The sequence below is a fragment of the Phyllopteryx taeniolatus genome, chromosome 11 (assembly GCF_024500385.1).
Source record: "Phyllopteryx taeniolatus isolate TA_2022b chromosome 11, UOR_Ptae_1.2, whole genome shotgun sequence".
NCBI classification, from domain to species: Eukaryota; Metazoa; Chordata; class Actinopteri; order Syngnathiformes; family Syngnathidae; genus Phyllopteryx; species Phyllopteryx taeniolatus.
In genome coordinates, this window is record NC_084512.1 from 9,030,718 (window position 1) to 9,044,001 (window position 13,284).

The following is a 13,284-nucleotide window of genomic DNA, read 5'->3' on the forward strand; positions in this document are numbered from 1 at the left end:
TTCTATTTTTTCTATTCAGCTATTTGTCGATCTTTTGTCTGACTTCATTTTGTCGGGACAGATTCTGTTTAAGTGATTTCTTGATTGAACAGGTCTGCAGGTAATCAGGCTTGGGTGTGATCAGTGAAAATTAACCAAAAAGTTTGATTAGCCACAATTAGTTTATGATTTTAACAGGAGGGGGGGGGGGGTAATTATTTTTTCACACAGGGCCAGGTAACTGAATAGTTTTTTTCCCCGTAATAAATAAAATCACCATTTAAGAACAGCATTTTAAATTCACTTGGCTTATATTTGTCTGGTATTTACATTTGTTTGATGATCTTAAAGTGGGGAAACTGTGCAAAAATATAATAATTTGAGAAAAGGGCCAATACTCTTTTTAAAATCACGGCACTATGTATAATGCGCACTATTGACTTTTGAAGATTTTTTTGGAGGGGGGAAATGGGCAAAACACACAAGAAATTATGGTAATTCTTTTGTTTGTTCATTTTACAGTGAACTTCAACAAAGTGATAAAAAGCTTGAAACATGCACGATTGGCCTCTTATTTGGTGAGTAGAATGGAGTTAGGGTCTTTTTTTGTTTCCTCAAAGTGATGTTATACGATAGTCATTTCTTGACAGTGGTAACAGGTGCCGGGAAATGCTTTAAAACTTGATTGCCAACTAGTGTGACAACTTGATCATCAGGGGTGCTATGGGAATTATCAAATTTTATTGAAGTTGTCTGAAAATGAATAAATATATCTTTTTTCATTCATCTCTGCCAGCAACATATAGTGACAGGGAGAACAATTAAATGCTCTTCTATTTGATAGCAGAAGGTACAATAAACCCGTGTATTCATCTGTTGCCATTTGTACAATATAAGTAATGGTTTCCTGAAAAGGCTTATCAGCTTTCAATTAAACAGGGTTCAATGTATTTGCATGTTGAGTGAGGGAAAACTACATTGTGTGCAAAGATTCTCATCACTGATGTTTCACTTTAAAACATCAAAATAAGCAGTAGAGAGTGACCTACATTTACACAGTAGTGATATCTACTGGGGTTGTGACTTACTGGCAAGGCGCTTGCTGATTGGACTTCGGCTTATCCGATTCATCCAGCACCGTCGCCGAAATTCATGGTGGGAAGATTGGCTTCTTTCTTCTGCGGTCTCTTCTTTAGTTCCGTATTTGACTGGTGACCGGTTGGGCTCAGCGATCACTTCGCTGGGACACTGAGCATCAGGACAAGACTCTAGAGGCGCAACGTGACTGTCAGTTTCTGTGACATTCGGACTTTGTGGTGAAAGCTTTAGGGCAGAGTCTGTACTGTGCTGCTTCGGCTCTTCTGGCCTTCCGTCGTCCGCAGCTGACAAGGCCTCGCACGGTGGCTGCTCTGGTAACCGAGGGGGTTTCTCTGTGATCTCAGTGAGTCTTACTGTGTTGTAGCAGAGCTGCTCAAAGTCCCCGCCCAGTCGATGACAAAGCTCATTGACGATGACATCGCAGTCGCCGAGCAGTTCCACATCAAAGTTGAGGTGAGGCAGCTGCTCCCTATTGATCAAGACCTGAGGCACTTCATGAGGGATGGAGTCTGGATGGGATGACAAGAAAATCTGTTGCAAACATTTGCACTTCCTTTGCAGACAAATCAATTCACTAGTCTGGGCAAAAGCATACTTGGGATGAGGGCGACTGGTCGGACTTTCAGTGACGACCCGATGACAATCAGAAGGTCCACCTCATCCTTGTCCTGTTTCATGGCTCTGTGAAACATTTCTGGAAGATTCTCTCCAAAGAAGACGATGTCAGGTTTCATTATTGCTAAAGGAATATCCGGACAGCGAGGACAATGGGGGACCTGCTGCAAGAGGAATGTATAGTTCGTAATTAGGATTTCAAACACTTACATCAATTAGAGTTTGGCAAAGATGTACTAAATCAAATCTAATACACAATGAAAAACACCGTTGACAAGCTAACAAAAATTAGCATTGAACTTTTGGCACTTATAGCTCTCAAAATAATAAACATTGGTACACAAATACTGTATAGACGCAAACAAACAGGCAATATAACAATACCCTCAGGCATATACAGTATTCAAACGCTGTGAAAAATGAGTCATAAACAATATTCGATTATGACTTCTACTTTGTTACTGCAAGGGTGTATCTCATTGTATGCACCACACAGGCCCTCAGAGGTCAAGATGCACACAGCAGGAACACCACTCTAAACTTGGCACACACAAACAAGGGCAGTACAAGCCTCACTACATTATTCCGATCCACCACGAAATTGTCGATATAACTATACCCCAGATACATAAAGAAATTAAAAAGTGTACTGCCGCACATGCTGTTCCCACCATATATGGACAGTAAAAAAAAAAATAGTTTTATTGAATCTATTTAATTGTAGAATATGCTTATAAGTTGAACAGTGGTTATGTTGCAATTTTTTGTTTTTATTGAGGTTATTTTTCAGGGTTTTCTTCATCTAATTTTTGTTTTATTCAATTGTAGTATATTCTTGTGTTTAGCGTTAATGTATAACCCATTGGTTAACAATAAATGGGTCAGTTTTTCCTCATACCAACTGTTGCTGACTATTGCTCTCCATTTCAGTACGGTAATATCACTTGATTGAAGCCGTTTCTAAAACAAAAGTAAAAGCCTCTATGACGCATGCTGATATCGAATCAATATCGAAATCAGCAGATACTCAAGGCTGCAATACCGGAATCGTATCAGAAAGGAAAAGGTTGTATCGGGACATCCCTAATCACGTCACATGAGACTTTAACTCAGGCATCCTCTAAAGCACAGGTGTCAAACTCTAGGTCCAGGGGGACCACATACGGCCCATCATATTGTTTATGTGGCCCACTCAAGCAAATAGTATCTACTTCATGTTTCTTTCAATTTTGGCAAAAAAAAAAGTCTTGAGAAAATTGTAAACCGTTTTTACAAGCATTCCTCCCTCCCACTAAATCCCTTGTGAACATAAATTGAACAATAGTTGTATACTTAAATATTTTCAAGAATATACAACCCCAATTCCAATGAAGTTGGGATGTTGTGTTAAACATAAATAAAAACTGAATACAATGATTTAGAAATCATGTTCAACCTATATGTAATTGAATACACTACAAAGACAAGATATTTAATGTTTAAACTGATCAACTTCATTGTTTTTAGCAAATAATCATTAACTTAGAATTTTATGGCTTTTAACACAACGTCCCAACTTCATTGGAATTGTACATAAAATACAAATGCAGGGCCAATTGTTTATATGTAATATGTTGAGGTGATGAGACATTTATACATTTTCACAGTTTATAAAGGCTCCCTGAGGAAAACTGTAACTATGATGTGGCCTGTAATTACCATGAGTTAGACACCCTTGCTCAAAAGAATCAACTCCAATATGGCTTTTTTTTCCCCCCCCTTACTTGTCATTTTTCTTGATGCAAAAGAATAAGGGTACCAGTAAATGCAGACAGGAGAATATGATGATGAACATACAACATTTTACTAAATGTGATGTAGAAAAAGTGCCATATACAATGTTGTAAAAAAATTCAGCAATCCTCCTTCCCCAACACTGACTTACACACTGTGTATGTCATGTGTTACCAAAGGTACATAATTTATTATCTTTTAAGTTTTATACGTCGGTTAGCTTATTTTTACACTTCACAAATACAACTTCAACATTGGAGGGTGGTGGTTTAATGCTGGAACAGATTATTTCTGTTTCCACTATTTTGAATTTGACAAATTAATTTTAAGCACTTGTGTTCCAACATCATCGTTTCCACTATACAATGGAAAAACAGGAAGTTTTCATCCATTGTATTCTGTATGGCAGCATCAATAGTTGCATAAAGGAGCGCAGGAATGACATACCATAACTACATGAACAAGTTGGAAAATGTTAAGCCAAAACCGAATTGCATAAAAAGGATAGTTTCCTGAATCTGTTGTTTTTTTTTTTTTTGTTTTATAAACTTCAGAGCCTCATACATTATTACATCATGGACATTTTGTGTTTTTGAACTAAATTACTTAATTTGTAAACAGCAAATGAAGTAATTATATTGTTCTGGGTTCAAAATTACTGTAAAATCCCAGTGATAACTCTGAATTGCGGGAATTATTTTGAAGTTATAAATAACAGGTTTCAGGAGCTGCAGAGCCTTGATTATGAAGTTTCTAATAATTGTCATTGTACATACCTGGTTAAAGATGTCTTCCCTAATAGCTTCACAATCCACCTTGTATTTACAGAGGAGACAGGAAGCAGTTGCAAATGACCCTAAAAGTGCCATTTCAGTTATTTTAGACTTTTTGAAGATCTATATTTCCCTTCCAAATAACTAACTTACCGTGACACTGGATGATTCGCTGAACTCCGGCCACTTGTTCTAATGTATCGATATTTTGTGTGTAGTTACGCAGCAGCTTGCCCTGCTTGTCCATCATGGAAATGAACTTGTGACAGGGTGAAGGCTGGAATTGACCCGGGTAGATCTCCTGTGACAAAGACAATGCACTTAGCACTTGCAAGTAAAACTGACACACAAGTTACCACTGCACTGACTTCGCAAGAATAAACATACATTAAGCAAACCTTAGCAAACTTGAAAAATGGCCTTGGGTCTCTTTGGAAGTATTCAATGTCAAACATAGCTTGTGGGTCTGGAAGATCAGGAAAATCAACGGCAAGACGGGCATAAATTCCATCTCTGGAGCGAAAATCTGGTATGCCACATGAAACAGATACCTGAAGGAAGAGCCGATAATGTAAACTTAGTGTGGCCATAAAATCACATACGGTACAGTGCCCCTGCATGAACAGTAAATCCCTGTATGTCACGGTTTAGCTTTTGACATTTTTAGGTGGTCATTTTTTTTATTGGTTTATACAGTATACAGGAAAGCCCAAATTTAGTTGCACAGTAAAAGAATGACAATAAAGAAGTCGCTCGATCGAGCAATCAATCTACACTCCATTAATGGTCATCATTCCTACAGAGCAGATAGAATATGCCTGTGAGTAATTTAATGCATTCTGTATATTAGTTGCCACTCTGTGTGTTAAAGTAGCATCTTATAATTATCGGAAGACCAATGCTTATTTCCGTTTATGGTGTTTCACATTATGTCAAGTCAGCATTAAGCTAGAGGACTTGCCTTAGAAGACATAATACGGTCACTTTTCATTGAACATTTGGAAGATAAATATTCAATGTTTAATTCTCTTGTTTTATGTGTCAAGTTCACAGGAAACTTAAACTGGGAGTGAAATAGACCTTGAAGCAATCATGCTTTGCCTCTTATCTGTGGAACTCTGAGTAAGTCTTTTGTTTGCTCAAAGTGTCTTTAAAAGGGAACTAAACCCCCATTTTTAAAGCAAGAATACATTTTATGTGCCTGCACTAGAACAACACGATACTCTGATTAGTTATTGCGTTTGTGGGATAAGAATTAGACGGAATAATTAATCAACATAAGGGCGGCGCCACGTTGGACGAAATTATTTTCAGCTGCAGACCGAAAGTGACATCGAAGCGCAAGTAGCACCTTGTATGCTAATACAGCGGGCTATTGAACTGTGTAGCGATTTTTGAGGATGATAGATTTTATCATTCGATCCTGTGTACACCATGGCTGAGATGGAAAACATGCAGAGGAAGGGTATTGAATAGCAACAGCGTTGTATATCAACTTCTTGACGTGAAAGAGATCTGCAAAAAGAAATCCAGATTGCCTCACACCTCAGTAAGTACAGTACATGTAGATGTTTATGATCATGATTTATTATGTGGCTTTTGTACATTTAACATTACCAAAGTGATGAATATTTACCAACTGTAAATAAGACAGGAATTGGTGAATATACACCACATTCACACTCTTGTGAGTCAAATGACCTAAAAATGGCTACCCCCATAAATGTGTATATGCGATGTTTTAAACGTATTTTTTTACAACAGATTTATCTTTAAGAAAACAGTACCCGATAAAGAAGATATGCACATTGAAAATAGGTTTTGACATCTTGGGTTTAGTTCCTGTTTGAATGATAATCTCCCATTTCCCAGGCACTAATACTTTAAGAAGTCTGTTATGTTGATTTTAAGTGTGTTTTGAATGACTAAGCATACGGGAGGGCTAAAACTTTTCAAACAATTTTTTTATGGTGTATATCACAGTGGGTCTGTACTAGGTGTGCCAGAAAAAGTTCCAGGACTAGGGTCACAAGATACATTTCAAATCTAAACTAAAACTACAAGTTTTCAAAGTAAGCCCCTTGAGTCTATCACACTTTCCCAGCCTTCTCTGCCACACATTCATGCAGTACGACAAGGATTCTTCCGGGATCCTCTGCAGATCTGTTAACCATCTCTATATCCTCCGCATCTTCAAAATGGGTCTCCTTCATGACCCGCTTGCATTTGGAAAATGAGGGAGGGAATGAATGAGTGACTAAATAAAATTAATTTAGACTAAATAAATAAATAAATAAATCACACTGAACCGCCTCAGGTGAGAAGGGCCGTTGCTCCAGCACGGCAATATTTATGTTCATCCAGGAACAGTCAAATCCTCAGGGCAGTGTGGGGAGGCACGTTTTCATGGTGAAATTGCTACGAAATGTATTGCCACAACTCTCGCCTTCTCGCGCGCAGGATCTCATTGTAAATGTGCTTCTTGATCGTCTGGCCCACACTGAAAGGGAAAACTTGTAGTTTGGGTTTGAAATATATCTTTTGTGACATTGTCCTGGAACCTCTCTCTGACATCCCTTGTTAAATGAGGATTCACTGTACATAGGAAAACTGAGTGATCGCAAATATATTGCAAGACACATACCCCAGCACCAGTCAGCACAAGAATCCTTTTACTTTCATGGAGTAGCCTGACCACATCTTCCAAAATGTTGATATCCTTCCGCTTCTTTCTTTTAGGAGGTTCTGAGATGTTGATGATGATCTGCCACAGTGTCATGTCATCTAAATCTGGTGGGAGTACAGTCTCAGGCAGCAACTCCCTTAAAATGGTCCTCGGGTCAGTCTCTCTGATGTGTTGCTGGATGACACTGTAGGAACCTGGCCACAAAATCAAACTGTCAGAATGACGTGCATACCTGGGGCTGAAGCATTATCACAAAAATACATATAGGGGGAAATAAGTGAAAGATGCTGCTTAAATTCACCCAGGTACCTATATGTGGTTGAGGTGTCCAGTCGCTGGAGCTGGCATGGGAGGATCGGTCATCATCCTCTGTGACATGCTCCGGTGTGACAGCCAAGCCATTGGATGGGCGATCGACACACCCAATGAGACCTGAGCGTAGAAAGTGGAAGAACTATAACACAAACTACACGCGCGGTGACATAGCGAAATACCTACACGACCAGTTAACGGTACATTTCATACATATTGGTAACTCAGGCTTATGGAAGTGCGTGTGAGGACTACATGCCGGCGAACAAATGCTGCGTCGCTATCAAAGTTCAGTGTCTCCGGGGAACAAGTCCATTCATGAAAACTCCCCGCATGTCTACCGTAGACGCGTCGCTTCTCTTTTACGTGTCACCCTTTCCAGGACAAGGCTGCCGCCAGCTGCAGTTGCACATTTAGTTACCCTCCTTCGGTTAGAAATGTTCAATTTGGTCAATTGTACACACGCCCGAGAAAGGCGCTTCCTGCGTTCAAAACGTCCGCCTCTTAGGCTACCGGCGTCCGTCTCTTTACCTACCGGCACTGCCCTCGAATGTCCCGAGCAGGGCGCTGTCGTCTGGTTTCACGGCGGACTTAAAAGGCTCGGAGACGAGCATTCCCAGGCCATTGTTGTCTCCGCCTTGCGCCCCGGGGGCCTCCTCTTCTACCGCCATCGCCGGCTTCGCTTCCCTCTCCGCTGGCTGGCCATAATTCACCGCCGCCTCCCAACTCTCCTGGACTCCAGACACGCAAGGGAATTTATTAGCGTCGGTGACTTTGAGGCCGTATTTTGTCGCCAAGGTAATTTTGGACTTTTTAGCGGCGGGCTCGTCCATATCGGATGCGCCCGAAAAGGCCGTCTGAAGACTGCTCTCTTCGTCCGCCATCTTGTGAGCGTATCCCTCCCCCTCGGACAGCTGGCTCATTTGCATCGATCACGTGAGACGCACTCTTCCAATGGTAACGACAAGAACGCCCCCCCCCCTTACGTCACTGACATGAAACCATAACACACAAAAAAGATGCATTCACGAACCCCCTTTTTTTAGGGAAAAATCAAAACACCGTGACAACTATACAGTTGGAGATTTTCATTTTATGTGTATTTGTACAGGTATCGCTTGTTTAATGCCATTTTTCATCAGTGATCCACACATCATCATGTTAACCGTGCTAACCGGGTTTTAATTTTTTTATTTTATTTTTTTTGAAGCCGTAATTTCCTTGTATGTCCCTTTTAAAATTCGTCATGTGGCGTAGAGTAGGATGAGTCACTCGAATACATCACACGTCACATGGTAGCAATTACAGCTCAGTTCCCCCGGAGCTCAGGAGTAGCCCTCATCTGCGAAATTTATATACAGGATTGGAGAAAATCATAATTCACCCGCGTGACGAGGGGGCAGCGTCAAGGAAAGCAGGATTGCTGATAATTCACGCTGCTATTTTCGAAAAATCATCACATTGTTTAATGGAGGCCGTTTTGAGCTGCAGACCTGAGGATTTGGAAGATTATTACGGTTTATTAGGATGTGATGAGTTATCATCGGTAAGTTTTTCACCGGTGACGTATGCTCGTTGATGCTGAGTTGTTTACCCTAAAACAAACCGTCGAAAGAAGAGAACTGGAAGTCTGCGTCAAGAGTTCAACTCCTTCACTGCCGGCCGTGTTAGAGCGAAGAAAAATGTCAAGCAGAACAGTGACTTTGACGCTAATATTTTTGCTTTTTTTCACATCTCAACGGAGATGTCAAAAGTACTGGTATTCAGTACTTAAGTAAAAGACAGCCTGCATTAGTAAAAGACCTGCATTAACAGGTCAGGGAAAATAGAACCCATTTTGTCTTTGCGGGATATTGAGTGTGCTTTGCAATTTGCAGTCACATGTGTTGGCAGCTGTGGCGCTACGTCCAGCCACCTGTTGCTTAGCTCCTAGTCGTTCGTCACAAAATCCATACTCATCATTGACATAGCAGTATGTGGGGCGGGGTGAGATGAGGGCTGGCTGGCTTACCTGCATGAGTTGTGGAATTTTACTTGTGCAAAAAAACCAACTCTGGTAAAAGTAAAAGTACAAAAGTACACACTTATAAATGTACCCAAGTCAAAAAAGTAAATTGACATTTTTCAATCCAATAATAACATACATATAGTATGTATGTTCGCATCTGTAGGCAGAGCAGGAGATAAGGGGAGGAGGAGGTAGCGTAACTAACACGCCTCCAATGACCTCTCGCACTCAAAAAAGATATTTGCAAGGATGCAACAGTTTTTTTAAGTAAAGGTTTTTACAAATAATAACACCAGTGACATGAAATCAAGGGACAGCTATTTTTTTGTAAAGTATTTTTAATTACTCATTTATACTTTCCTTTTTAAAATATAATACCTAATAACTAACACTTTGTGTTATGATCATTAAAACATTAAAATATTAATGATTATCCTCATCATTATAAAAAGCAATCAATTCAAAAGCTTACTCCTTACCTGAGGGACATGCCAAATTCATGGCAGCGGCCACACTCTTAAAGCTAATTTTAAAAAAATTGCATGAAAACTGGCTTATTTATGGTTAGATAACAACACAATTCCGTTACAAAAAAAAAAGATTTATATTTTGTGTCATTGGGCTATACTTGTTTTTCCTGGTGAATACTGCAGGGACAAGCAAGCCACCATTTTCATTGAAAGATCATATGGGGGGAAGGGGGGGGGAACTGAGTTTTGGCAGCTATTTTTCAAATGTAACTAAGATTGTAATCATGGAAATTTCCAAAAGCATCTAATTTATTAAAATATTTTAACGTAATGAAGTACAGTTACATAAATTTTGTAATGAAATTACATAATCTCGTTACATGCAATTAATTATTCGCCAACACTGCATATAATACAGGGGACAAAGCATGTAAAATTGACTTTTATTAGCGTTAGCTTCTGACACACTGAAGACTTACTTGATTGTTCGGTGAGGTTGGGGCTCTATTTGTGTTTAGTGATGTGTCCGCTGCTGCATTAACAGGTCAGGGAAAATAGAACCCATTTTGTCTTTGCGGGATATTGAGTGTGCTTTGCAATTTGCAGTCACATGTGTTGGCAGCTGTGGCGCTACGTCCAGCCACCTGTTGCTTAGCTACTAGTCGTTAGTCACAAAATCCATACTCATCATTGACATAGTAGTAGGTGGGGCGGGGTGAGATGAGGGCTGGCTGGCTTACTTGCATGAGTTGTGGAATTATTGTTAGGACATCTGAGTATTGTTTTAAAATGTGGAACAAATGCATCATGTCTTCAAAAACACTGAGGGCTCTCAACTGTAATTAACTTTTAATTAATAAATTTTAATCCCCCCCACACACCCCATTTCCTTGCAGACAGAACAAATTCTCAACGAATACAAGATCAGAGCCTTGGCATGCCACCCAGACAAGCACCTAGAGAACCCCAAAGCAGGTATATCTGTTGAATTGCTGTAAAAAAAAAAAAAAAAAAAAAAAATTAAAAAAATTGCAGCTATACATACAAAGGTGTTTCAAAATGATTCGATTTTTGTTGGGTATATTTATTCATGTTTCCCAATTTTGCTGTTATACCAGGATTTCTTTAATGTTCTTTCTGACAGTGACAGAGTTTCAAAAGCTACAGGAAGCCAAAGAGGTTTTGTCCAATGACACTAAAAGAAAAAACTATGATCTATGGAAGAGAAGTGGAGTTGCTATCCCATTCCATGACTGGCAAGCCTTAAATGACTCTGTAAAAACGGTGCGTGATGTTTGACTTTTGTATTTTTCCAAGAGAAGCCGGTATCATGATCTGACTTGAAAAATGTTTGCAGTCAATGCATTGGGCCGTGAGAAATAAGAAGGAACCCATGCTGGAGGCTGCAAAGGCAGAAACACCAATCACTTTGCATGCCGACGACCTTCCTTGTCAGCAGGAAGCACCGGGGATCCCCTCGTGTGAAGCCATGCTATCCTCAAGTAATTACCATTCATTCAACCACATTTATGAAATGTGTATAATGATAATGTCCAGCACTATTTTAAAATGTCATCCAGACCCCATTGTTTTTTTTTTGTCAAAACATGTGTCCTCAAAACCAAGTGGTCGTATACACACTACTCGCGAAAATATTCAAACTTAATTTGACCTCTTAACTTTTGAATCCAAATGTCCAACTGTTCATTGTTTCAGTACTTTTTACAGAACGTCCTGTTCTCTAACAAGGAGCTGAACAGCAAAATTCACAACAGGTCTTTGATCCACGAATCAACCAATACACCCTTGTTCAATTAGAATTGGCAGTTAAACATTCCTTTTCATCATTCTGTTCACATTTTGACATCAAGTGACCAAGGCGACACGTAAAAATTGATCAACACTACCTCACCATCGCCAAGATTCAAACAGGATGTTCTCAGAGGAAAAAGGCCACAAAGCTTTTGAGTCTCATCGTGTTGCAACAGATACAGAAAACCTGGAAGAGTTACAGAAAGGCACAGAAGTGGACATCCTTGGAAATGTCATGTTTGATTCATGGATTAAACACCTCTTGTGAATTTTGCCACTCAGCAAGTTGTACAAAAAGTTCTGAAACAAACAGTTGGACATGTGCATTCAAACATTGAGAGGTAAAATTAAGTTCACCTGTAAAGGTGGACCTTAGTTAGGTTCATCCTGACATTTTACCCAAAAGTCCAATATCGATAACTTTTCGTGAGTAGTGTATCTGTTGTAAGAGCAGTTTTAATTGCCCAAAAACTAACTTTGTGCTGTCATTATATAGGCGATTACTGCCATCGCCGTTTCCGCTGGGCTGCTGACTCACCGTCCTGTCTGCTCCAGAAGTTTCGTAATTATGACATTTGAATATACTGTAGTACAATACATCGCACCCTGTTAATAGTGGTATCATAGTTGTGGACATGGTCAAGCTGTGATGTTACTTTGTGTGTAAAGCGGATGAGACTACAACTGGGTGTACATGGAGCCTTGTATTCTGATTATAATCGGTATAGAAGCCCAAACTGAATGAAAATGCTCCATATAAATATCTCAATCAGATAAACAGGCTGAATCTGAATGGAATTTTATTTGAATTCACAGGGGTGGAATATTCCTTTTGCCAAACCGATCAAAAGTCAATTTTCACCAAGTAAACAGTGAATCGGAATGGTGTCAGCCTCCGCCCTGTCTGCGCATGCAATGGCTTGTCGTTAATGTGTGATGACGTCATCGTTTACGCACTTGAAAACATTTCGGCTTCCCACCAGAGCTGCTCTGCGACAGATGTTTTAAACTACAGTCCTTGTAATTTGTTTTTAATCAAGCGGTTGTTTTTATAAAAGTGTAAAAACAATCGCAACTATTGTGCTAAATAGACAACTGACCACCATCTTGATAAATCGTGATGTTTACATTGATATGAGCGTGTCGCACGTCTGTCAAACGGCCATTTTTGATTAAATGTAGTGGTCCATGTAAATGCCAGATTGGAATAGGTCACGTCTCATTTCAACTTTTGACCGGAGATGTTCAGTCGGAATGTTTTCACTCGAAATGGGAAAAAAAACCTAAAAGTCTGCATGTAAACCCGTCTTCTATGAAATCACATGGATGTTACTGTCTAGCTCTGTGTTCATGAATCCAAAATTCAACATTCGCAACATTATCAAGTAAAAGTGATGAACATTTACCCATATTATTGTCAAAAGAGATGTAGTAATTAAAACGTGTCCTACTCCGGGTGTTCTTTATTGTCTCTTCAGTCTCATTTATTTTGGATTAAACCGGATTAAAATGGTCAATTACTTTGAAATGAGGAAAATTAGGATTATTTCTTACTGTTTGGCGTTTTGATTTCGTGCAACGCAAGCATTATGCGACTCAAAGTATTGTGAATTTTGCTTCAGTACTTTTACAAAGTGAAGTACAGCCAGCCTCCTGTCGGAAAGATGAAAGTGGCAACTGTCAAGCGAGCCGCCCTAAAGATTGTTCATACGACGCATTACGGAAACACGCCTCCAATGTGCTGCGTGGGCCAACTTC

General features: G+C 39.6%; 2 protein-coding genes across 3 annotated transcripts in view; one reads left to right on the forward strand and one right to left on the reverse strand.

Moving 5' to 3' along the window:
* Positions 1-8,165, reverse strand: part of sirt1 (sirtuin 1) — a 12,918-nt gene extending 4,753 nt beyond the window's left edge. The window contains exons 1-8 of the mRNA XM_061788852.1: positions 7,772-8,165; positions 7,234-7,356; positions 6,883-7,118; positions 4,637-4,789; positions 4,392-4,539; positions 4,242-4,321; positions 1,673-1,856; positions 1,068-1,586 (exon numbers count right to left, since the gene is read on the reverse strand). Of these exons, the coding sequence (XP_061644836.1) occupies positions 1,068-1,586; positions 1,673-1,856; positions 4,242-4,321; positions 4,392-4,539; positions 4,637-4,789; positions 6,883-7,118; positions 7,234-7,356; positions 7,772-8,165 (1,837 nt within the window). The remainder of the gene's footprint in view (positions 1-1,067; positions 1,587-1,672; positions 1,857-4,241; positions 4,322-4,391; positions 4,540-4,636; positions 4,790-6,882; positions 7,119-7,233; positions 7,357-7,771) is intronic.
* On the forward strand, positions 8,055-12,979 carry dnajc12 (DnaJ (Hsp40) homolog, subfamily C, member 12). Of its 2 annotated transcripts, none has more exons than XM_061788857.1 (5): positions 8,055-8,193; positions 10,611-10,689; positions 10,859-10,998; positions 11,072-11,216; positions 12,023-12,979. In XM_061788857.1, the coding sequence occupies exons 1-5, from the start codon at positions 8,191-8,193 to the stop codon at positions 12,103-12,105; spliced, it is 450 nt and encodes a 149-aa protein (XP_061644841.1). In that variant the 5' UTR covers positions 8,055-8,190; the 3' UTR covers positions 12,106-12,979. The 2 variants fall into 2 exon arrangements, with proteins under 2 accessions (XP_061644841.1, XP_061644840.1); XM_061788856.1 differs by lacking the exon at positions 8,055-8,193 and adding an exon at positions 8,511-8,782.
* Positions 12,980-13,284: the final 305 nt, after the last annotated feature.

What these genes read in the sequence shown, in the direction of transcription:
- dnajc12 (XM_061788856.1), top strand. Translation starts at nt 8,705, where the DNA reads ATGGAGGCCGTTTTGAGCTGCAGACCTGAGGATTTGGAAGATTATTAC. An exon ending in GATGTGATGAGTTATCATCG is followed by an intron (nt 8,783 to 10,610) that starts GTAAGTTTTTCA and finishes ATTTCCTTGCAG; the next exon opens with ACAGAACAAATTCTCAACGA. An exon ending in TGAAGCCATGCTATCCTCAA is followed by an intron (nt 11,217 to 12,022) that starts GTAATTACCATT and finishes GTCATTATATAG; the next exon opens with GCGATTACTGCCATCGCCGT.